General features: G+C 36.6%; 2 protein-coding genes across 6 annotated transcripts; one reads left to right on the forward strand and one right to left on the reverse strand.

The window, feature by feature from the left end:
- Positions 1-873: 873 nt before the first annotated feature.
- On the reverse strand, positions 874-9244 carry LOC103996696 (ethylene-responsive transcription factor-like protein At4g13040). 2 transcript variants are annotated; one of them, XM_009417661.3, is made up of 7 exons: positions 9056-9244; positions 6865-6916; positions 6232-6362; positions 3248-3329; positions 2317-2488; positions 1364-1485; positions 874-1277 (listed from the first exon to the last, which is right to left on the reverse strand). In XM_009417661.3, exons 2-7 carry the CDS (start codon positions 6905-6907, stop codon positions 1132-1134), a joined length of 696 nt encoding a protein of 231 aa, XP_009415936.2. In that variant the 5' UTR covers positions 6908-6916; positions 9056-9244; the 3' UTR covers positions 874-1131. The 2 variants fall into 2 exon arrangements, with proteins under 2 accessions (XP_009415936.2, XP_064981537.1); XM_065125465.1 differs by having other exon boundaries at positions 6232-6374.
- Positions 9245-13138: 3894 nt separating this feature from the next.
- Positions 13139-24593, forward strand: LOC103996697 (probable glycosyltransferase At5g03795). 4 transcript variants are annotated; one of them, XR_010491028.1, is made up of 7 exons: positions 13139-13371; positions 13470-13769; positions 18092-18378; positions 19579-19811; positions 19964-20121; positions 23328-23416; positions 23544-24593. XR_010491028.1 is itself a non-coding variant. In XM_009417662.3 (6 exons), exons 1-6 carry the CDS (start codon positions 13225-13227, stop codon positions 23643-23645), a joined length of 1227 nt encoding a protein of 408 aa, XP_009415937.2. In that variant the 5' UTR covers positions 13140-13224; the 3' UTR covers positions 23646-24593. The 4 variants fall into 4 exon arrangements, 2 of the variants coding, with proteins under 2 accessions (XP_018686813.2, XP_009415937.2); XR_672606.3 differs by lacking the exon at positions 23328-23416 and having other exon boundaries at positions 13140-13371; positions 23544-23958; positions 24270-24593; XM_009417662.3 differs by lacking the exon at positions 23328-23416 and having other exon boundaries at positions 13140-13371.
- The last annotated feature ends 1811 nt before the right edge of the window (positions 24594-26404 follow it).

Raw genomic sequence — 26404 nt, forward strand, 5'->3', positions numbered from 1 at the left:
GTGCCGCAGCAATACGGCGACAGTGCGACCGCCGCCCTTGCCTCGTTCCGAAAGCTACATGTATGGATAGATGTGGCTCAAGTGGCGTAGTTGTGTGAAGCGTTGATTGCATGCATTAAACGAAGGCGGAGTCTTGAACAGAGGGGTTTGACTCATTTTACTTAAAGAGGAAGAAGATATTGATATGACATTTTAGAGAAGTTTGCAATATGACATTGATTTCTTCATAGTCTCTTACAGTCGAGTTTGTAATATGCCACATCAATCCGAGTTTTTCCGATTCGGGTTCATTATAAATAAGACTCGCTTCAGATTTGATCCTCGTGGAGTTGACTTTCTTGCAACTCCACACACTAAGGTGTTAAGAACTAAGTCAACTAGTAAGACCTACCACCCTATAACGAGCAAGGAACAGATAAGAATTTTTATAAGAGCCAATTGGATTGATCACCGACTCTAAATGACCAATATAAACTAAATTATTATATAACAATCTTCAGCATCAGCAATTTATTAATAATGTAAGCCAATAATACTACTTTATGGGACTAATTCTGCAGCAAAAGCTGATTCAGAATAGAACTTACAGTGCTGTCTCAGCCTAATACTGCAGCATATCCGACACTGCTTGGTTGAATCATGCAAATCTGACAACTTTAAGCTCATCTTTTTCTTTAAAATCTGTAAAAAAAAAAAAAGCTAAAGAAAAACAAACGAATAATGAAACAATCGATAGATGAACACAAGTCACAAATGAACAAAGTCTGTGCAAATAAGACAAGCCAATTCAAGCTACTTATCTTTAAAGATCCAATTTATGAGCATACATCCCATGTTCTGACAATCTGCTTACACTTAATGAAGGCAGTAAGATAGTCAATAAACTTGAGATTAACTTCTGAGGGAAACAGCAGGCGAGAAGCTGTTTATGTTAATTAAAGGTAAACAATAGCACCTTACATCGACCAGAAATTGGCAACTTCCCTTGCCAAGAAAAATAAGGGCCTTTATGCAAAGAAAATTATTAAGAAATAAAACTAAGCTATAATCCTATATATATACATACGCATTAAATAGCCTCAATATTAAAAGTATGAGAGCTTGCATTTTGGATTCCTTGGATCTCAATATTTACAGGACACATGTATTGGCATCAACATCTTCATCGTCATCTGACATGGATGAAACAGGGGTGCCTCCCTCGTGTTCCCAGTTGCTATTTGGCATGTGAGTCTCTGACTTCTTTCGCCTCCCTACAGTAAGCTTTCGCTGGTGCTCTGTAAAAAAAACCAACCATCACTAGCTCTGTATGATTCTTAGTTAAGCATGGGATACAATCAATAGAAAATAGCTTCATTTTTACTTTTGTCATTGATTGCACTGCGCGTCTTTTCCAAGAACTCATCCCAGTTGTACTGTCTTAGCTCTTGTTTCTCCTCCTCTGAGAGCTCAAAATTTGGTTCTCTCCCACACATAAAAGCTGCTCTGCAGGTAAAGATGAATACTTGAGAAAAAGAATAAGCAGGAAACAATCGAGTCCTACCTAGAAAAATACAGTAACTCTTATGGCCATGCAATCAATATCTAGGCATGAGATATTGTGAATACTTTTCTATCCAAACAATTAAGTCATTTCAAATAGAGTCGATCATAATCAGTAGAGAAAATTCAATTGAAATAATTTGTACAAGCTGCATCTGTGAGATGTATATCACCTATAAATTATGAATAGCAATATGGGATAATGGTAAAAGATGATATGGATGCCAATACCACAGGTCTTAAAAATGCTTAATAAGATATGGCATATATACAACAGTCAAATTAATGCCAACGATTTATATTTTATGTACACCAAAACACGATATTATTCAAAGAATTAGAGGTTATGAGGATGTGTCCTATACATCCTATAACAAGTAACTAATGAGCATCAATAACTCATCAAGGAAGAAATTTTAACTATATATATATATATATATATTAAAAGTATCAATAATACTTGTGACGAAAGGAGAAGATATTCACGTTAATTAAATGAACAATCATTTTGATGCTCAGTACACAATATGTATCACGTCCAACATCAAAAGGGGACAGCCATCCACGAGAACAAAGTCCTTCCTACAGTTAATCATAAATTGTCCTTAAGTATCCCAAAAGTATTTAAATATATATTCATATAAAAAAAAACAAGTATCAAACCAAGTTCACAAAATGCAACGCCCCAGGGCTCATGATTTAAATTTGAGTTAAGAGTTTCTTCCTCAGCAACAGAACTACAATATCAGGTAACCGAATCTAATAGCCTAATACCTGTCATACAATCGAGCAGCTTCTTCCTGAGATCCAACGGTCCCTAAGTGAATTTGTTTCTTGTCAACTTTTATTGCTGCTTGCCATTTCATATTTTTGAAATAGACACCTGTCATAATGCATGGTTCCTGATCTTCATAGTGCTTTCTCCTATGTCGTTTTCTGCGCTTGCCTGCAAATGGAAGCAATGAGATGGCATATAACTTAGATGAACACTCATAAGAATAGCTTGAAACAAAAAAATTATCATGCACCAACTAAATGGTTGGAATTTTAGTCTCTAGGACGGTTTTCCCACACGTCAAGGGATTTGATCCCTTTTATATATATATATATATATATATATATACACACCTTTTACAAGAGTTTGATATATTCATGCTATCAGAAAGAAGCTCTCAACTTTTTATATTTTTGTTTGATTGTTTCAGCAGGTATGGCAAGTTTATTAAATCTGAAATACAAAAAAAATTTGTGCTTTCTCTTCTAATTTGTTTCTACAAGAAATCATTTTTTCTCATTCTTTTAAGCATCCAATCCCCATTAATAACAGCACATGGAAACTTCTGCCTAAGAAATAAAATGGAATTTAAAATTTGAAAATTTCTTATATAAAATTGTTTTGTAAAAGAAACAATTTGAAATTTTCTTCTTGTACATGAAAGTAACAAAAAATCAGTCATGCTTCAGACAACAAGAATTTAGGATAAATTAGTTAAATGAATTAGATTGCATTTCAACTGAAAAGTATATTATTTGTCTAATCAAATGTTTCTGACTGTTGGTCACTTATTTTGTCTTTCAAGCAAAAAATTTAAAACAAATTCACCATTATGCAAGAAAATTTATGCTCAAGAATGTCCCAGATTCAATGATATCAATATATAAAGGTTTCAATTCCCACAACATCAATTGTATACTTATAACAAACCAGGAAAATTATTGTTTGGCTCCTCCTTTGTCGTGCTTAAGCCAAATGTACTCGAGGATCCAGGACATATAGGTTCTTTTACCTGTGAAACAACATGATATGCATGGAGAAATTCAGCAAAGTATTTGACAGAAAAAAGTTAATAAAATTATAGTAGCTCTCGAGAAAAAGATTTGACAGTAATAAGCTACTGAAGTTGAACCATGTGAATACCAGCAAAAGGCCTATTGGTTTGAAGAAACTAAGAAAGCACATCAATCAGTAGAACAACCACTTTTTACCTAGGCCACCTTTTAAAGACCAACTTTACTCTAAAGTATTTGATGTAGAAAAATGTTCACATTTTTAAAGGAAAAAAAGGTACCCAGTTAAAATTTAACTATGGTAGTAAGTGAAAAATTCATGGGGCATAATGCACCAACTTGGGAAGCAAATCAAAACCAAATAACCATCCTTTTGGAAGTCCATACGTTCTCCAGCATGTTTCATTGCAAAAACAAATTAAAAAACACATACATTTTCTGGCATAATTCATTGATCCTTGTATTCGCAACCACACAAGCATGACTTTGTGAATGGAATAAGCAGCATATGTCATAGGCTCATAGCAAGCTAAGACAATAAGTTACTCCAATGAGAACTACAGTACTAAACAAAAGACAACACCAAGAAAATGTATCTTTTCCATAAAATTGTCCTTAGCTTTTCGTTGACAATATTTGGATTTATGATCTGAAATAAGGACATATATATAACATACATCTGGTGGAGATTTTGTAGTTGCAGCAAACCACTTCAACCTGTGGCTGTTAGTTTGATAATGATAGCTGGCCTTTGAACAGTAAAACAAAAAATAGTGGCATTTGCTAGCAACAATGTATGAGATAGGTATTCTAGAAAGGGCAATCTTTTCATGTGTTAGGTATCTTGAATCAATTAAGATGAAGAGATAGATTAAGATATTATTTATAAAGTAAAAATTGTGTGATCATCAAGTATAAAAATCCTATAAGGTCATTGTTAGTCCAACGATGCTTTATAGGTCGGCTTAATGAAAATGCTGAGGTGGATGTCTAAAGTTATTTGAAAACATAGAAAAAAACATATTTTTATTCTGAATAAATGTGTAGTTTCAATAGAGGATTTAACGAGGAAGACCAATTTAAAATGGTACAGAAATGTGCTAAGGAGACCAGAAGTAAACTATTAATATTAACGGTATGAGAAAAGCCAAATGGAGACCTAATTATTGGAAACTAAAAATAAGAAATCAAATACGTTTAATTTAACTAAGAATATGAATTTTTTTATAGAACTCAATGACAACAAAAGATCCGATAGCCTACCCCAAATAGTTGGGACTTTACAAATTTATTGTTGTTGTTGTAAATTATGGTTAACAAGACATGAGTCGTATCCAAAGCATCATTTATCAAGACATCTTGGAAAAGTTCTTTTGTCTATATGCATGTAAATTTTTAATTGATTATTCTTTCATGATCCATAAAATAAAACAAACTCTGATAAATATTAGTTGCAAGTAGAGCTATCAGCTATGTTATACATTTCATAACTGCTCATCAAACACACAATCAAAGTCAGATAGGAAGAGCTGTAAAGCTTCTTTAGTTACCATTCTCTTCTTTAGTTTTCCTTTTCTTCTCGTGCTTAAGGGCCTATGAAAGTAGACCAAATGGTTTGAAAATGACATGGTTTGATGTCATCATCCATGCATGAAGCATATCTTATGTGAGGGCAGGACACTGGTTATTATGCCTAGGAAGAAGAGTGAATCTGTGACTATCTTTCGCTCCTCTCTCTGTTTCTTTCCCATTCTCAAATATTTTCTTCATTCTACAAAGCCCTTTCATGCGCTTGTCCTACATTACATCGGTATCAAGGAACTTGATCTACATCAATTTGCTGACCTAATTTCCAAAAAAACAACTTGCCTACCTAATTTGCACATTCATGGAGAGCCACCGAAGGAAACTGTAATGCCCTTCTGTGTTTGTCCTTTAGGTTTCCTGCCTTGGAGAGTTAGGCCCCCTCTCCTCCAATGAACTAGTTAACTCTCTCAAGAGATTAGGCATCATACAACTGTCCAACTTGCCAGCCACTCTACAACAAAATTTGGTAAGATACATTAATCTTCGACCTTAAAGGCTATGAGTACTAGTAAATTTCATAAAATTGTTGGATCATATTGCCTCACGTTCATCTAGAATAGCATCTTCCATATTCTCGTATTTATTTACTCTTTATATTTGTGTTTGTGATAATATTTCTACATAACAGATGTCAAATTAAACATAGTAAGAGTTTGCAATTGTTAATGCAAACTATAATTAAGATGCCTACAAGCAGAAACTTTGAAAGTTACTACTATAAGGCTTATAATGTAAAAGAACTGCATATTTTAGGAATCTTTATGTCAAGTTTCAAATTTCGTCAACTTATGTCAAAAATGGGCCTTCAACGTTCTCTTACAAAATAACTTCAGTCAAGGTAACATCAGTCCTAAACAACTAAGGAGCTGAAAAATCACCAAAGAGTTCGTACAGGTTAAGTAATCATGAGATCGTCGTTAAGTATATTACTAAAATAAAAGAAAACTATTTTTTGAAAATAAATTTCTCTAGGAAAATAACAACACGATGCCATAATGTTGCAACTTTCACATGTAAAAGGAAAATAAGTAATCTTCAATATGATTCAAAAAGTATATAAAAAAAACATGCAACATATTTGATGCTAATTGGTAAAGCATGGTCATAAAGGAAATTCACATCATGAAAGCAGAGCTTAATTTGTCTTATATGTCTAAGAAAATAGCTTAAGAATGTATAACCTTTCAGTCAGTGGTCAGATTAAGCCATCATACATGTACAAATGACAACACGAATGTTTCATGCAGAACATTAAGCAGAGATATACTGGAAAAAGTGAAAAATAAAACCCAGGATTATAAGTTCGATCTATACCAGCTTTTGAAGGCTTGACTCAGTTGAAGGCATGGGATGCACACTGACTGGCTTGACATGTTGATTAGAATTATCCACAGCATTTCCATTTTCAATCAGCTTAGGAAGCACAACAGGGAAGGAACTTTTTCCTGCAATATCATCTTCGAGCTTTTCACTAAAATGACAAGCTCAATACATGCTAAAGCTCATTCAATTATCAAAATGAAATAGTTCCACTAGCAGATAATCCAAAGCAAGAATGCTGAGAACATAAAATAAAAATCCAACCATGTCCATTAAAAATGTAGTTGACTATGTTTTAAGTCTTCAATTATTACTTAAGATAACAAAACTTCCCTCATTAACCAATATGACTGTTTTCCAGTCACAACAATTAGAAGCTTAAAAGATCATAAAATAAAATATCAGTTTCTCAAAAAAGATCAGAAAATCCAAAATGCAAGTGGATCAAATAGGACAGATATCTTTCACCACAAACAGAAATTAAGGATATCATGAATGAAAAACAGCTAAAAATCAAGGTCCAACCGACAGAAACTCATCAATTCCAAATTATGGAACCTAAAGGGGAAAAGTTCCTTTGCGTCATCCATGCAATGAAAACTTTTCACATCAAACAGAAAGTATTACCAGAACAGAGCCCCAAATATCTTCTTCTCCTTAAGCTAACCATGACCGATCACTGCTAACAATGGAAAAAATAATTAATACGAAATAAAATACTTGTTAAACACTATAACAATGCACAATAAATGAATAATGAAATTTACAGCACAGAGATCGCATGAGTACTGATGTAGAAATAGTTTCAGCTAAGAAGGCCTACCTAACTAATAGACTGGAAAGTAGTCATATATTAGACTAACTATCATGAAGGTCTATCCGATAAAGTTTCTCAGTTTTCGATGAAGCATAGTTGCTTAAATTCAATTCCGCTAAACTAAGGAGCAACTTTAACATCTATCTAGTTGTCAAACTCTTACTGACCCCAACCACATTGAATCAGACTTACTAACCAGCTGAGTAAGTTGTCATCCAACCAAAAGACACCTGTCATCATTGAACTCCATCTTTGATCTCCTTTCCATCAAAGATTAATAGAATTGGGTTCCAAACTAGCTTGCCACTGTCCAGGACAAAGTCTCAGTTCTGAGCACCACAAGATCCATATTCTAGAGGATAAGAGGTTTTGGAGATCTGTCAATAAGAGATGTGATCAAGGAATTGTCAATAAGAACTCCGCTATGGTAAGTTTCGTCAGTCTTGAAGGCTCTGAGTTCAGGTTCAAACTATACTCCATTTTAAATGAAAAGTACACGAATATCTGTCGTAATTCTTGGGATGTTTCCTGGGATTTTTCTCTAGAAAGATGTTGGGTTCTATGGGGGCTGAAACTCAATCAAGCTAAAGGAAAAAGACTTTTGGAGTGAAGCCTTGCATCTTTTTGTAAAGAGCTAACTCTACCATGTGTCACAATTCTGTTGATTGATATCGAGAAAATTCCAGGATTTGACTAGAACAACAACAGAAAGCTCAAGTCATATATTCTCAGACCAATTGATATGGGCCACCATCAAAGCATGTCAAGGCTATCAACCAGAAGCATAGCAAGATACCGCCGTGCCACGAAATTAAAATTCTTGATACAAGGCATTTAGCAACAAATTGAATTTGAAGGAAAAATTGACACTGGAGCTAAAGTATGGGGCAAGTAATTTGGTGTAACGTGCATCACTCTATGATGAATGGTATGTACCAAATGGAAACAAAGATGATTTGAAAAATAGGAGTGACAATCAATTATGTAAACAACTCTTAACGAGCCTTATTCAGAATTATTTTACTTAAATCAATTTGAGGAGTAAACTGTTGAATCATTCCTCATTCAAATACACCTAGTACATTATTGTAACTATCAAGCCTAGGTTTTAGATGCAATCAAGGAGATCAAATGGGGACTTCGGTGAATAGGTGGATAAGTGCAAATAAGTTTCCCATAAAATCTCAGAAGTTATCAGTAGCCAGAAACAGGTTGTGGATGATACAGTCTTTGGAAGACCAATGTGCATGGAGACAGCACTAGGAAGTTGTACATTCAGAGGGCAGTCCAAAGCGAATCAATGTTGGCTTGGCTGCTCATACTATCATCAGCTAATCGAAAAAAAAAGGACTATGAAGGTACTATTCAGTTGCAAGGTTCAAATTAAGCAGAAAAATAATAAAAAAATTGAACTAAGGAAAAGACATCAAGGTAACAGATAAACGAGCTCTTTGAAACTGATTTGCCCACCACAAGGATGTTCGCATCCTGTTGACACCTGAACTCTTGAGTCAAATATCATTCTAACTCGCATTACAGAACAAGTACTAGTCAACGAATGGCATTACCATCATCCATCCGAGCAAGATTAACGGTAAACGCCCCTAACAGAAATTTATCAGGGTAACGACCAACAAAATCCACAATTAACCCGTGAAGGAGTCCTTTTCCTCACAATACAAACTTCCTCAGCACACAAGTCACAAATTAATACTTTCTGAATACATCAGTCACTTGGATTTCCAGAAAAACATCCCAAGTCACCATCCAAGTTGCCACCCACCACCTCTAACCAGATGCCCATAGACTTCCTCCGCAATCCGATTCGCCAGCCTCCATCCACCACCTTACGCCCCACGAGCCCCGATGGCGCAAAACCATGAGCCAAGGTGGCCGCCAACCCATCAAGAACGGAACCCGAAATCCAACCCGTCGACTCACCATGTACAGACATGAAAACAAACATCGGAGTCCAAGAAAGGGAGGACGATGGCTTCGTACCGGTTGATGCCGTCCACGGCGTCGAGGCCGGAAGATATCACGACGCGGCGGCGGGATCGAGGGAGAGACCTAGAAAAGGTGGCGGAGAGGGAGGCTCGGCCCGCATCCACCACCTTTCTTCTTATTCTTCGTCTTCGACTTCGATCTCTGTTTGGTTTCGTCTCCCTTGTGAAGGCATTGAAGGGATGGGGAACGTATGCTGTGTGTGTCTCCTTCTATTACTCGGTGAAATTACCGCCGTATCCTTAATCATTTTGGTGTTTAACCCCATCGTTCGAAGTATCGGTGAAATTACCAAAACAAGTTTTTCCATGGTTGGTTCAGTGCATAAAATTCACTTTTTTTATTTCTAAAAAATAAAAATCCAGGAAATATGTTTTCATCTTAATTATAAAAATAAATTAATTTTACATTTCTCAAAATTACCATAACAATGTTGGAAGTCTCATTTAAATTATTTTTTAGAAATAAAAGTCTAGAAAGAATTATATCGAGGTCTTACTTTAAAAATAATTTAATTTTGATAATTATCTAAAATTATTTTTAAAGAAGTTGATTCATTTTGATCGATCATATTTAGTTTAGACGAAAGCAAAATCTTAGAGTACTAATCGGACGATATATTTTTAAATTAAGAGCAAATCCTCACTATTTGATGTCTCTATAAATTTTAATTTTAAAAATTTTATCTTTTATGAGAAATATAATTTAGTTTTGTTCTTCAAGTATAAATATAAAGATGGTTGATGCAAACGGAATAACCTTTCACTAATTCCAAATAATAAAAAATAGTAAACGATTACAATTTGTCTTGAATATGAAAAAAAATAATTTTTGGAAGGCTTTCATTATTTTAATTAAACTTTAATATAAATTTTCTTTTTGGAAAAAATCCGGAGGACAAATCGCATCAAAGAAGAGTTGAATCCAACGGAGGGCAAAAGCAGGAGGGGGCAGACTCGGAAACCCAGCAAGAACGAGAGGCGTTTTGGGAAGAAAATGGGAAAGACGGGGGTATTATGGGGATTACGACATGGGTTTAGGTTTGGGTGAGGCGACAGGCACCGACGGCGGGGTGGTTGGATTGGGGAGAGCAAAATAAAGGGCTAAATTAAGAGAGCTACCTTTCCCCAAGGCGTGAGAATAACGTCCAACCCAACTACCTTTCCCTCCCTAAGCCCGAAGGCACCCACCACCCTTATCTGACGCGCACCCAAATGCGTAACTAAGAGCTAACTCACTCCCAACTTTATTTGGGCAAAACCCGAGTCTAAGGTTTCAAATACCGATTTCCATAGTTTATGAGATTTATATGGTCCGAATTTGAGTGTATTCGAAGTGGAAATGCTAATCTGTTGAGGTACCATATTCATGAAGACGAAAATCGGAAGAGGTTTTCTGGTTCGACCCATCTGATACCTAAATTAGTAAATCAAAATATATAAATAAGTATATATACGAGTAGTTTAAAAAATATAATTTTCTTTTATTATATTAAAGGTGAGTTTTTATACTTGATCATAAATTAGTTAAATATTTCATAAAATATTATGTGAGAGAGGTAGTCTCTAACTACCTCCAACAACCTCTCATTGGTCTCTTATCCGCATGGATGATAAATGAGAGAGCAACTCATAATCACTTATCTTGGAACATTCCCCATGTGGGTAGATGATGGGTGGAGAGTGATCTTCTTTTTTCTCCTTTCACCCTAAACATCATGTAATGCTTATGTGTTGGATGAGGATTAGTTAACGATGTACTCCATATTATTTAGTTCATCCAAAACTTTTATATATTGTCTCAAAACTTTATATATTAATATTAATACATATCATTTGATATTATAAACATTATATATAAGGATTTGAATCCAAAACTTTTATTTTGAGACTAATAAATTATTTTTATAGTTGTCCGACATGTATGGCACTCGGATTCAACATAGGTCCAACGTTCAATTCTATGAACGATAGTAATAGGAAACTTTTTTATAATATGTTGGGTAATCGAGTGAGATGATAATTAACTCAAGGAATGGTTATGCATCATTGAATTATAAAGTTGCACATTGAATCATCGGATAGCGTGGGCATGAGATACTGATTTACTAAGGATAGCCAATCGACGTTTAAGGTCGAGTTGACCTTCGTGGCACCACATGCTGATCCTCATAATATAAGATCTGATGATCGTGTTGAGCTGATAAAATATATAGTCAGGCCTCGTCCAATTGCTTAGGTAAATATCATGTACCGTTTTTGATAGGAAAAATAAAAGTGTTACAGACTCATCCCATGCCACCTCAACTGCAACTGAGGGAAGGTCTGTGCGCACCCATTGTAGCTAAGCGACATGGTGCAAGTTCCTCAGCCCTATCTTTCGGATGAACGACATAAGAGTCATCCCCTATCTATTCCAGGGAGGCCAAAAGTACTGACAAATCATATCATCATGAGCGTCCTACTATGATGCCATTATTCAGAGAATGCACTCGTCAGCTACCATCATTAATGATCTTCTGATAGGGTGAGGGACATCCTAACCCATTGTTGGCCTCACGCCACCAATTGCTCAAGTATAAAACCCAAGCCCCCAAGCCAAATAGGGGCAAGCAGACTCTATCTCAATTCTTCTTAGCTCTACTAAACCCTCTCCACCTACATTATTACCTTGAGCGTCGAAAGGGTCAGGTCGGGATATCCCCTCGATGTCGATCGCTCGTACAGGGCCCAAGCGCATCTAAGGAGTACCTCAGAGTGACGCTAAGTATTTTTGGATAAGACCAAGGCACCCCCTGTGATAATCCTAAACTTCATTCAATATACAAGTCGTACCTCGAGACGACCCCGAATTTCCTCCCGTAGAGCCATTGTGAACTAATAGCGCGTCGAGAGTCTACCTACCACCTCGACTGCTTGCTCGAGCCACCTCATCCATCCTGGCATAGGCCTCGATATGTACCTTCAAGATCGAACCTCAGCCATATATTTAATACAAATATTAAATATATACATATATTTAAACAAAATTATCAATTATATATATATATAAATATAATTAGTATTGTCTTGTTCTTTATTCTTCGTTCTTTGTACCTCACGGTTCTTCACGGTCAACATCCCTTCTTAGCCACTGTTGGAAGATAAGATACCGGCATTTGCAAGCTTAGACGGCCGTGATGTTGATATCGAACTTGGAAAGGAAGCGTGATGATAACGGAGGTAATGTTGATATTTGATGGCGGCAGCAATGGTTGGAATTTAATCTAACGGAATTGGAAAGTAATAAATGTATTAGAATTTGTAATAACGTCAATATATATTTAAGTTGGTGTGTGAATAATTAATCTTAATAATTAATAATTAATATCTTGATCTTTATACTTTAAAGACTAATATTGATCCCTACACTTATCAAAATAAAATCTTTAATCTTAATTTTTCTTACATTGTTAATTTTGATGATAAAAAAATCACATGTGTTGTCAGGTGCGAAAAGACACGAATGAAAAGGATAAATATATAATTTTATATAAACTTCTCATCTCATCTGAGAGGAGGATGTGCGGTTCGTGGAGTCAACGAAGTACGAAGTAACGGATGTCAGAATGGGGTTTTATAATAGTAATCATAGCAACGACGAGCCCTTTGACGGGGGTGTTGAGGATCTTGGCTCATGCGTTCTCGTCGGAAAGCGATAGTTTGTATGTTAACATGATATAGCGTTGAGAGATGGACTTTGGGAAGGAGGAGTTACAGGTAATAGTGGACATATTAATGGATGAGCGGTGCGACGGGGCAAGCAGGAAAGAGAAAAAAAGTTTATATAAATTAATAATTTAAGAGATAATAAAATTATATTTTTATTCTATTGACAACAAATACAATTTTTTCCGTCGATAAAATTAATAACGTACGATTAAATGTTTTACTATCATAATTATAATTAATTATAATCATAATATATAATTACTCTTGGCATATGAATAATTAATCTTAATAATGAATGATTCTGATATGGTGATTGCAATTGACTTGGGAGATTATTTGATGTGACAATAATTAACCCTAAGAGCATATGTTTGATCTGTTGTTTAATTTTTGATGTGGGCATCCAGCTGATCGCTCCCGCCGCCCGATCGATCCGCCGAGAACTCACCAGCAACGATGGCCGGGAAGCCACAACACTCAGCTTTCGCGCCAGCCTGCTCCATCCGGCACTCTCTCCTCGCCGTCGCTGTCCCAGCCCTGATCTGTTTCGCCCTCTTCTCCCTCAGATCGCTCCGCTCCCCTCCCCAATTTTCCTCCCCTAAGGTACTGGGAAGAACCACAACAAACGATCTCTATTCTGTTTCAGATTTACCTTTTGTCTTCTTGGTTTCTTACAATGTCGTCGATTCTTGATGTTAAAGATGGCCGTGGCCGAAGTTTCCCGCGATTTGGCGAGCCCGGGATTGTCTTCTTCCTCGATCTACCACTCCCCGGAGGTCTTCTTCAAAAGCTACGCCGAGATGGAGGGAAAATTTAAGGTGTTCATTTACCCAGATGGGGATCCGAATACGTACTTCCAGACGCCGAGGAAACTGACCGGCAAGTACGCCAGCGAGGGCTACTTCTTTCAGAACATCAGGGAAAGCCGGTTCCGTACGGAGGATCCGGATCAGGCAGACTTGTTCTTCGTACCCATATCGTGCCATAAGATGAGGGGAAAGGTTAGTCATAGTGTGATTTCAAGCTAATTACATATTACCCCTGTAGTTAGTTATGTTTACTATCCTAATTCTTACATTTTAAAAAGTTACATCTCTGTACTTACGAAAATAAAATATTTAACCCTATTTCTCTTTATGTCGTCGACTCCACTGACCGAAGATACTGCACGTGCTGCCACATGCAGAAAATTATGTTAAAAAAGGGATAAAATTATACTTTTGTAGTTGTTATTCTCACCATCCAAAGAAAATGCTTACACCCAAGCTGCCTTTCTCCGTCTCTTTGAGCTCTTCAAAGATGTCGGTAATGATGGTTTCCCCTCGAATGAAGTCGGGGAGCTCGAAGAGGACTAGGTGCACAAGGTGAGGGAGATCCGGCACGAGGAAGGACTTGTTGCCGAAGGTGGCCAGGTGCGGTCTGTTGCGGATGACATAGCCCATGATGCATACAGGGAATAGGCCCGACGCTTGGAAGGCGATGAGCGAGATGCTAAGATCGTGAGTGATGTAGGTGTTCCAGGGGAAGTGGGTGTCAACGACGACAAAGTTAGGGCGGTGGAGGCGCTTATGTTCGGGGCGTGCGAAGGGGGTAACGACGTCGATCTTGTAGGAATCAAAGGGAGGCAGGGCGTTGATGTTCTCGATGCTCGGGGGAAGGCTGCACTCGGAGGAAGGGAAGGGGTAGGGAGGTCGGAGGCGACAACGTCATCGACGGTGGTGTTGGCAGGGGTGATAAGGATGGTGGAGTCGATGCCCCAGGCTGCGAAGAGGGGGGCAATGTTGACCAAGGGGATCATGTGGCCAATGGCGAAGGAGGGGATGAAGAAAATGCGGATCGGCCTGGCATTGTTCTCTGAGGTTGCGGAATCCATCACATGCTTCCCAGGTGGAACACGAAACCACTCATTTAATGGTATTTATGGTGCTAAACCTACAAAGCACGTCCATTTCTTTAATCACACGGGGATTGCATGATGGACGACCACCAACTTCTTCAGTCTCACCTTCGATTAGGATCACCTACATCGCTTATGATCTTAGCGTCCCGCTCATCGCCTTCTAGGCACTGGGCTTCTTCCCTATCTACGTCATGGGCTCCGTCATCCGCAACAGACTCCACCTGGCCACCTCCAACGATAACGAGCCCTTTATCGTTTCAGACCTCCCTCACCTCGTGCACCTAGTCCTCTTCGAGCTCCCCGACTTCATTCGAGGGGAAACCATCATTATCAACATCCTTGAAGAGCTCGAAGAGGCAGAGAAAGGCAGCTTGAGTGTATGCATTTTCTTTGGACGTGAGAATAGCAACTGTGAAATTATATTTTTATTCTTTTTTTCTAACGCCAGTGACAGCACTTACGGTTCTTTCGTCAATAGAGTCGATGACGTGATGAGAAACGAGATTAAATACTTCACTTTCGTAAGTATATGGATCCCAATGTAACTTTTTAAAGTGTAGGGACCGGGATGCTAAATAAACATAGCTAACTACATGGGGTAATATATAATTCGTCCTGTCATTTCTTGGTTTTATGCCTTTTCTTAGTTATTAAACTCAGAGCTTTGTGTTTCTATGGTTAGTACCAACTTACTACATCATTTTATCATTTCAGTTGAGCAAGGTTTCTTATGTGATTTGGAGAGATATACTTGTCTCACATCATCATTTTATCATCTATTCTCCTTAATTGCACTAGAAAAGGAACAGAAAGTATGAATCCAAGATGTGACTCTATCTCTGCCAAGAAAACTTTATGGACAAATGACTGAAGATTCATGTTAAATGGCTCTTACAGGAGACTCAGACAACTGAAGTGGAAAATGAAATATGACCCGAAGATAAGTAACTATAAAATTGCTACCCCAGACTCATTCTAGCTCACTTTGGCTCAATGAATAACTTGTAGAGATGAAAGGTCTCACACCTTTGTGCATCTCATGCATGGATGATGAGATCATGCCATTGTGAATTAAAATATGATCTAACACCACTCATTTATTTTGTGGGAAGACACACTTCCATTCATGAATTCTCTAGACTTCAACTGCAATCTCTTCTCCCTTATCATAAACCTCAAGTACAAAAAGAGAAAATTACCAAAAATAGAAAAATGCATTAAATCAAGGCATATGAATTGTTGCATCTTTACTTCTTTAGAAAAGGTTTATTCTATACTTTGACAACTAAAATTCCTTTATAAAATATTTGATTGATAGACTTTTTTTTTTATAGTACCTTTAATATTGATGGATCTTTCCTGTTGGACAAAATCTCTAATCAACCTTTGAAATCTTCAATCTAGCCCAAGATGCATTTCTTTTTTTTTTCCTTTAGAGTCTCTAATGAAATATAAGATAAATCTCCTTTTCTTTTTTTTTTTTGGTTTGTTTTTTCTTCTTCTAGGCAATCTTAGTAACTGATATAGAATATTAGAAGACGCCATATGATAAATCATCACATTTGAAAAAGACCCCCCAAACTAGTATAATTTATTAAATAATAATAATAATAATAAAGCAAAATGGTATTGCATCACTCTCACATTTTATATTAAAATTTGGCCAAATATGGAAATGTTTGTTAAAAGATAAAAGGATGTGAGACTTGTGTGATCAGATGCAACCATGGGTTCATCTTGTATTTGATTAGCTCATTAGAGAAGTTGCAATGCAAAGAGAAGGGGGTTGTTGACAATTGCTTGGACCAAGTAGTACAAGAAACGAAGGATGGAGAGGAGAAAATACTAGTAGCAGTTATGGTAGTTTTGGTGATGCTGAAAGTCAATATTGGTTTTCCATTTCAACTATGAATTCCAGATATGTAAAGGTAGTATTGGTGAATATAAACCTTGAGTCTAGATGTATAAGGATGCTTACTCTATCATAAATGGGGTGCTGTTTAGGCCGAGATGTGAATATAGAGAAGAAAGGAGTTTCTGCTATGAGTTAGGAGTTCTAAATGATAATTCCTATATAGAAACATACATTTAAACTGCCATTGCTTAGTACTTACTGGTTCATTTGTGCACATATTTCTAACATCTATTACTTTTCTCAAAGCAAAATTATCTTAAAATTAACATTTTATAGATCCACGAATTTTTCATTAATAATGATAATTTTCATCCAGCATTGTTTCACTTGCATGCATACAAATATCTCTGTTTCTCCAACAGATTTATATGTAGTTATTAGAATTCATGGCATAATTTGGTTTAACTATATGGAGATTTAGATGATTGAAATTTTGAATTAAAAAGAGAAGGCGGGTGACTTTGCCTAAGGTACTCAAATTTGAGTTTGATCCTTCGAGTTATATAAAAGTTCTTTGATTTTAGATGAACTAACATTCTGTGTTGATGAGTCTCGGAAGTATCATGGTGTGATCCAGATATCAAGCCGATTCAGAAGCTGATTGAATTTGCTACTGTAATTGATGATGATTGTATATATTCCTAATTTGAATTATATCCAAGGAGCAGAATTTCATAGATTAGCCAATCGATAGAGCCAGTAGTGTTGCTTGATATGGACTTGAAAGTCTGTTCGAACCAAGCACCTGTTTCTGATCATTAAGGTGGGACGGTTAGATATGAAGGAAAGTTTAAGAGAAGCCTAAGAGCCAAGAAGTTCATTGGAGTTGCGTAATTATTGGCTGCCATTTAACTTCTATGATCAATTCGTATAATGATGGGATGCATATCAGCAATATTTCTGTGTGGAGTATAGCAAGTGTGCACAGATCAAATGTCTTTTTGTTCCCTTGTGTGCATCAAACGATATAATATGCTACATGAAATTCATGCCATATTTTGTTCATTTATCTATTTGAGAATTCCTCTAGAATTTTTTGAGAAATCAAGCTATTTATTTAAAATGTGGAAATTGTGACAAATTAAATATTTTTTTATATATTTTTTATTTTATTCTATCCACTGGGAAGGAAGGAAAGAATGGCCATTTTGTAGTGTTGAGTGGGGGGAGGGGGTGTGAAGGGTGAGTCATTCATCATGTCCACTCCCATTCTGACAGTAAGCAAGTAGCCAAGCAGAAACATATTTACTAAGTCTGCACTTGAACATTTTAATTGTTTCCCAGTTAAAGATAACCTTTACTGGACATTAGTTGTTTACCTTTAGTGAACATTTCTCAGAAGCATGAATAGGTCTTATATATCAGTTTTACTTGGGTTGATCTTACAGTCACTGGAAAATTTTATATGAAATTTGGTCGTCTTATTATGTTTCCTGAACAAGAATGCTTTCTACTGCAACTTGTTTGATTTTTTTTTTTTCCTTGTACAAATGATTTGAATTTTGCAGGGAACATCCTATGAAAATATGACCATGATAGTACAAAATTATGTTGAAAGCTTGATTGGTAAATATCCATATTGGAATAGAACCTTGGGTGCAGATCACTTTTTTGTAACTTGTCATGATGTTGGTGTGAGGGCATTCGAAGGACTTCAAATGGTTATAAAAAATTCAATTCGGGTTGTTTGTTCACCAAGCTATGATGTTGGATACATTCCGCACAAGGATGTTGCTCTTCCTCAAGTACTGCAGCCATTTGCTCTGCCATCAGGAGGAAATGATATTGAGAACAGGTTAAATCTGGCTTGGTTTCACCCTACCAATACTAAATTTGAAGCCTGATATATTTTCAATAATTTTGTATCTATTGATGAAAGTGGATGTTGTAGGGATCTTTCTCATTTACCATTCAAGATTAAGATGTGATAAGTACCCAGTCATACTATAATTGCATGTTATTAAAGGATATACATAGTGTACATGTTAGTGGATGCCAAGCATAGATGCCAGAGCACATCTGCATCCATATTATGCAATGCATAGCATGTGCTATGCAAATTGTCACACATCAATCTCAGGCATACCTTGGAACATTCCCTCATGCAGGCTTGATCTCACCTAAATAAATGGTGTATTGTCGCATGGTCTTATCATGTGAAACCTTTATACATTTCTTGATGATTTGCATGCTTTTATAGAGATTATGTGGTATTCATAATCTTCCATCGATTAGACAATTTTGTAAATTAACTGCTTGCTCGTGCATTTTATTGAGCCAGTTCATGAAGTAATTTATTTATTGTCACCAAGGTCATGGATTGGGTTTACATTTTAACAGATCTGGGTCTCCTCAAATTTGCCTGCTGTTAACTTCTAAAAGGTTCTTTTCACACTTCATTAAATATGCTGGAGCTCGTGCTAGAGAAGTGGTCAAGGATGTTGGAGTTGATACTAGAGAAGTGGTCAGCTTTACATCCCTAGAAGTTGATGAATGTGCAGCATGGATTTTATTCTGGGATTTCTCATCTGTTAGAATAGGAGTAAGATTATATTATGATATAAGATCAGTTGGTGTTTGTTGAGATGGAAACGGAAGGAACTTTGATGTTTGATATAACCAAATGTGATTAGTTATTTGGTCATATAAGTCATATGGCAATTATAGCAAGAGATTTAATTTCTTGATCATTATATTTGGTTCATTGCTTTATACCAGCCTACATAAACCAGCTATTTTACATATGTCCAATGCTGATATATCTATGGGTTGTATGATACATTTATATTGATTTATTTAATTTCAATTATTTTTATTATTCCAAATATATGTAAGGGGTTTATTTTTGTCTTTCTATTGGTGCTAGCCTATAGTACAATTATCTTTTTGTCTCATAACCTTTTTTTTTTCTCTGATGACTATGATGTTCCCTTGGAACTTTGTTCATAATCTATAAACTTACTTTCATTTACCTTTTATCTTTACCAAACACCAGGACCATACTTGGATTTTGGGCAGGTCATAGAAACTCAAAGATAAGAGTAATATTAGCTCGTGTTTGGGAGAATGACACAGAACTTGCCATCAGCAATAATCGCATAAGCAGAGCTATCGGAGAGTTAGTCTATCAGAAGCGGTTCTACAGGACAAAGTTCTGCATATGTCCAGGTGGTTCTCAAGTGAACAGTGCTCGCATAGCAGACTCCATTCACTATGGATGTATTCCAGGTTAGAGTCCTACCATTTAATTACTCATGGTTAGATGGAAACTTTACAATTAAGACATTATCAAAGGCCTAGCTCACTTGAATCTTTTATCAGCTTTTGGTTGCTTCATAGTTGCAGTTTGCTGACCATGGTTTAATACTTTAATTTTGCAGTAATTTTGTCCAATTACTATGACCTGCCGTTTAATGACATCCTTGACTGGCAGAAGTTCTCTGTTATACTCAAGGAGAGTGATATCTATCAACTAAAGTCTATTCTGAAGTCTATACCTCATGAAAAGTTCATTGAGTTGCATAAGCACTTAGTTGAGGTATGCCATATTTGATTTCTAGTGTGAAGACTGGCTTGAAGCTGCTTAAACCTACTTTTATCTGTAAATTACACTGCTATTCCTTGAAATTTTGGAAATTTTCAGTTGTGTTCAATCGAAACCCTAAATGTTAATAAGGTATAAACTTTCAAGTTTCAATCAAATCCTGCAATTGGCTTCCATCCATATTTTTTGGAAATCTGACATTGTTGCACATTAGGGCTTGACTTGCCACCTAGTACAGATGTCAGCAAGAGATGTTGTCCATTGTGCCCATAGCTGTTGGCAAACAAGGCAAGTCTGGTGTACCCTACATTTTGGTTTTTGGACCATGCTAGACATGTCAGACAGTTTCTTTTGTTGAGGTGCTGAGTTTGCAAGTCAAGTCTTTTGAGTGTTATGAGTGCTATACACCAAGGCAAGTCAAGTCTTGATAGTATGCCTTGATTGGAACATTATTTGGAATTATAAAGTCCACTGAAAAAAATTGAAGATATTTGGACCTGATTAGAATTTGTCCCAAAGTTCAAGAACTAGTGGTGTATTTAGGATTTCATAAACTTGTGATTCTTAAGTTGCAAAAAGAATGCCTTGAAGTAGTCTCAAGTAACTTGGAGTTGTTGTGGTGCAAGAGTGGCTTAAGTTGGATTTTTGGATCCTTGAATGAAGAAATGCCTGAGGATATAAAGAGACTATTGTCCAAGGATCAGCCTATGGGTTAGGCAGTTGTGAGTTGTAACATGAACTTCTAATGGTATAGGTGATGACTAAAGATCTGTAGTTGGAATGTAATTCCCTCGCTTAAGCTGACATGGGCCCATAAATTGTGACCTCAAGGAGAAGAAACAACCATAATGTGGTCATTTCTTGATCATGGTGTCCCTGAAGAGAAAGTGATAATGATTCCATTGGAAATGTTTAGAGCTTCCCTTGACATTACATTCTTTTCAATTTCCATGATCTATCAATATTTTTCACATCATCTTTTCTTCTCACTTCAATCTTTTAAGTTATTCATTTTGGACTACCTCATAGGACTTTCAACCAAGCCCCCTCCCTTCTTTTTGGTCCATCAGCTAATCCTTTTGAGTCACCACCTCTGTGCCTTTTCATGATAAGACTATGCACACACTCTTCTAACACTTCATATTGGTGGAGTCTCATGCACTTGATGACTCTTTTTCTTTGTTGGCTAATTCTTGCGTGGAGTAGTGTATATTTGTTATGTGGCAAATAGTTTATTACTTCCTAAACTAAGATTTATTATGTAATCTTCTTAACAAAGATTAGATATGATCTTGAACATGCATCAACTTAGCATAATATATGAACTATCTGGATTTTGGAAGTGAAAGTAGGATGTTCCTTAGTGTATCTAAATAATAAATACATAATTTATTATGTATGCGTGACCATAATTGCAAGGTAAATCACCTTGGAAATATAAATTTAAGTGCTATGATGCAGGACATTGAAATAAAGATGGGTTTTAATGTGGGTTGGGTTAGTGCCAACTGTGGCGTGAGATATCCATGTACTGTATGTTTTAAGTGTCATTTCTCTATGTATTGTTGCATAGACTGACAACTTTGTTTTCCAAACAACATAAGAATTACTGTGAGACATCAAGTAGTTTAGGCTGTTCGATATAAGATTACAGGAGAAAGGCAAAAGGAGAAGAGGAAAGGGAGAGTATGACACATGATAAATGGGAATAAACCAAAGGAGCTTGGGAAAGGCAAGCCAAGATATAAGATGGATGTCATAGGTCTGATCTTCCCATGAGCCTGGCAAGAGATGCAATGCAATGAGGAAATGAGAACAAGAAGATTGTTGCTATCTATATAAAACATGTTGAGAAGGGAGTCAGAATACTGTAGAGGGGGTCAGAGAAAAATTGATCCGGAAGATGCTACAACTATATTTGTTGAGTTTGTTAGTTCTTTACCATAACTTCTTGTATCTATACAAAACATGTAGAGAAGGGAGTCAGACTATTGTGGAGTGGGGTCAGAGAAATTTGAACCAGAAGATGCTACAACCATATTTGTTGAGTTTGTTAATTCTTTACAATGACTCCTTGTACTTAATTACTTAATTTTGCAGAAACAAAACTAGTATCTTATTAATCCAGATGACGATTTGATGCTAGATATATTGTAATTTGCAAATGAGCTAGTTTAGCTTTGAGTTTGGGCTACCAAGCCAAGTCAGGCCTTGCATTTAACAAAAATTTGAAGCGACGCCAGCCTTGAAGCCTAGAATTGTTTTAGAGACAGGCCTGGGGTTTGAGGAGGCTCAATATCTCTATCTTTACCTGTACTGTATGGAGTTTTTCTTTTCGTTATTTCATAAATTAGTGCATCTTGTTTAAACTGATTGTGCCCCATCTGTCTGAACATCAATGACTCAGTTTTAAGCATCATTAAAGTTGCTTCTTCTGATTTCAACTCACTATCTGTACAAAACTTCATCAACATTTCTCCTATAATTTCTGTCAAGGGAAATTGTTAACTTACACGGACCTTTCAAAAGAGTAAAATGCTAATTCTTTTCGATATCATATTCATTTTTCTTGGATTCAACTAACCATTTTGTGTCATGTTACAGTTGAAGGATTGTTGATACTAAAAATAGTTGAGTAGATCATATGTTTGATTTGATGATAAATGTTTACATTTTCTTATAGTGAGCCTAATAGAAGTTCGAGGATAGAAACTTCTTTCCTGATTTTTTTATCTTCATTGCTGTTCAGTCTTTTAACTGTGTCAATTAGCTGAAAGCCTAAACCATGTGTTATCCTAAGACTTCAACACTTAGTAGTATCATGAAGGAAATGTTAAGTAGGGAGAAAAATATGCCCAAGAGCAATAAATTTTTTTGGTTAATATCATGAAAAAGAATTGGCCCATGTATCTAAGGGAAACATGTTGACTTCTTCATAACTGAAATCCATATTATCTCGTAGGCCCTTGGAAATTCACCACGGACAAAACCGGAACCTGATTTATGTGAATATATTGTTGTTGGCATTTGTTCTAAAGCATCGCTATATCACTTAAATTATCCAAATAGTATAGTTAAAACAATGGAGTTTGACTCAGTGTTGATTTTGTTTTTGTAGCTTGTGAACTGTGGATAGATCTTCTCCACTGCTTATCAATTTTTAAGTTTGGTTGATGAAAAGTAAAACTTTTTATCTGCAGCATCTTTAATCTTCAACATAGTTTGACAGTGATTTCATGAAATTGGCATGTGGACATACTCCATCAAATGGAGCAAAGACAAAGTTATTGTTAAGTACCAACTTGACATCTTTATTTAAAAGGCTTATCTCTAATAGCTTTATCAAATTTCAAACACTGCCAAATGCTTTCATGTTTTGATTTTTGTTCTTACCAATACATTCAATCTGTTTTCAGGTTCAGAAGCACTTTGAATGGCACTCACCTCCAGTACCTTATGATGCATTCCACATGGTAATGTATGAGCTTTGGCTCCGACACTATGTCATCAAGTACTGAGTGAGACCAACTTCATGGACCATATATTTGATTTCACTTATGACCAAACTGTGAAATGATCCAAAAGATGCCCCGAACTCTGGTTTATATAGCTACGGAAGGTCTGCGAGAGCATATTCAGTTTTTGCTCATCCATCCCATGCAAGTGGATTAACCAATATTCAATCATATGGAAGTCTGAACCGAGAAGGCGGCAATTCTACGGGTTCAGAACTTGCTTCTTGAGCACCTTTTGTGTTCAGTTAAACATTGATAATTTGGCTCGAGTGACAGATGAGTGTGGCAGAAAGTAGGAAGAAATCTGAACTCAGAGGTAGGTAGCTCCTTTCTTTTGCTGGTGCTGCCTGGCAGCTGATCGGGTAATTTAGAGGGCACTCTCTATGTTTTCCTCAGTATTTTTGTTTTGTTATGGCTCTTCCCCGATAATGTGAGGTCCTCTTTTTGTCTCTTCATTATATTTGCATAGATTATATTAGTCTTGGGTTGTGCGATGTAATCCCATCTGTTTTTGTACTAGCCTTTAAACCGATGGGAGATGACAAAACTATCACTGGTGGAAATAGGTTTTCTTATTTATTCCATTAAATCTTGTATTACCCTTTTTGCCTTTTTGGCTGGATACAGGATGTCCTTTTTCTGCTTTAAGCAGGAGGCTTTAAAATTGCTTCAGGGGGCAACACTGATCCGCTACTACGATGTATGGTTGATCACATTGTTTCAAGCAGCTTGGCCACAGTCAACAAAGAATTTGTGTGAGAGCTTTCTACCGCAACCTTTTCTGCTGAGAGCATTTAAGCACAGAACATAGAACATTCAGATGGTGATGTTGAAGCCTCTGAAGCAAAATACTGTGATAGATATGATATAAAGTACGTACAGTTTGAACTAACTGGACTTGAGCCATATTTGTTGCATAATTAATGAACAATTTAACCTATGCTTGTATCATATCTATCAGTTCACTGCTACAACATTGTTTTAATGCTGAGATGCTGCAACTCTTGAACCATGCAGGACCCCTCATCTTAATGCTGCAAATAGATACTGGGATTTATTAACTGTCTACTGCAAGGTTTAGAATAAAATATCTTTGGGGATGAAAATATTGTGGAATGTCTGTCTACAAGGTCTAAATCTATGTAATATTCTCGATGCGTTCTACTATTTTTCTCGTTCAAATTTGTCGTTTTAGTTTTTTTTTCTTTTAGGTTGGGAAGAAGCAAGAGATAGGGAGATTATCAGTGTCAAATTGGGAATCATAATTAATTAGTAATCGATAAATAAGAAGAGTTAATCCCAAACATCAGTTGTCATACTGGAAACGTCCATTCCCATTCTATGGTCTATTTATGATCCTTTTCTATAAATTACTAGATGCATTAATCATGCTGATGTCACCAAACATAGAAGATTTATCTTTGGTTCATTCCAATCATGGAAGTCGGCCATTTTTTTTTTCTTTCGTTTTCGTCTTAGTTCTGATTCAGATGCCCTCAAATTCTTTACGGATGACCCTTGGAATCTTTGAGGGGATGTCCTGTAGTTAATTCCATAAAAGTCAAGCTTCAATTGATCGTCCACTTGTTATTCAGAAGGATTTGCTTTCTGCTAAGTCTAGATCTAAGGTTTCTGCCCATGCTAGTTTAAAAGCCATAAATGGTGCTATGATAATATATAGTTGAAGTTGTCATGGCATAAGACAAAAACCCGTAAGGGAGTTTTTTATCCTATGCCATTCGTGCTATTTTATTGTTGCAGGAGAGACTCATGCTAATGCTGAACAGTCGATTAATGCTATTAAGAGCTTTGGAAAACATTGGCAAGGATATCTTCAATCGGTCGAAGGTGCTTCGGGGGATATAAATTCTTGCTTGGTCAACTTCACTTTTACATGTCCAGGTGGTATTCAAATATTCTCAGTTTATAGTACAGTTTCAGAATGATTAACATTGACTTTTAAACGGATATTTATGCTACTACTTTAATTTTTAATCGTAATAAGTTATTGGATTGATTTATCTGCTCTTCAATCCTAGTTGACTTCCTCGATTCGGATAAGCAACCTCAATGTATCAAGTACTTATTGATTCTTTTATAATATTATATTATTTTCGTGAATGTAATCTGATAGTCAATTGAACAATCGAAAAAATTCAAGATAGATATATTTACAACTGTTTGGGAAGATTCGTTCACCCATAACCTTTATGTCACTCTTCAAAATTACCTCTTTAGATCATTTGATAGAGTAATAAGATCTTAATGGATTTTTTTTTTTGGAAGAAAAAACGTCATATCTCCGTCATGCTTCTGTTCTAAGACGGTAATCTCCGTGATATCTTGGCAACCTTAGTGTATGGTTATCCTTCTTAGCTTCACACACAAGTCATACCATCCCTTCTTTCTTCATACGGAGTACGACTGTCGCCAATTTGCGTACGGGAGTCTGATGACTTCGATCGCGTGGTCTGCGCCATTCCGAAGCCTGCACCGCGAAGTCGGGTCTCCCGAACGTGTGAGCGGAAGACCGTGCGGCGCCCGGCAGGGTTCACGTTCTCTGCGACATAGCTGAGCCGAAGGAGTCGGGTTCGTGGGCCCGGCTTGGTTGGAGAGCGTCGAATGCCCTGAACCCTGAGCCTATTGGGGGTAGGGAGTCCCCACGCCTGGCACGTGCCCGTCGACGGTTTCCCACATGCGGGGCCTATATAAGGGGGTCGGCTCCATTCCCCCCTTCCTTAGAAGGTGAACGACGGCTCGGG

Source organism: Musa acuminata, chromosome BXJ2-9 (genome assembly GCF_036884655.1).
Source record: "Musa acuminata AAA Group cultivar baxijiao chromosome BXJ2-9, Cavendish_Baxijiao_AAA, whole genome shotgun sequence".
Lineage (NCBI taxonomy): Eukaryota > Viridiplantae > Streptophyta > Magnoliopsida > Zingiberales > Musaceae > Musa > Musa acuminata.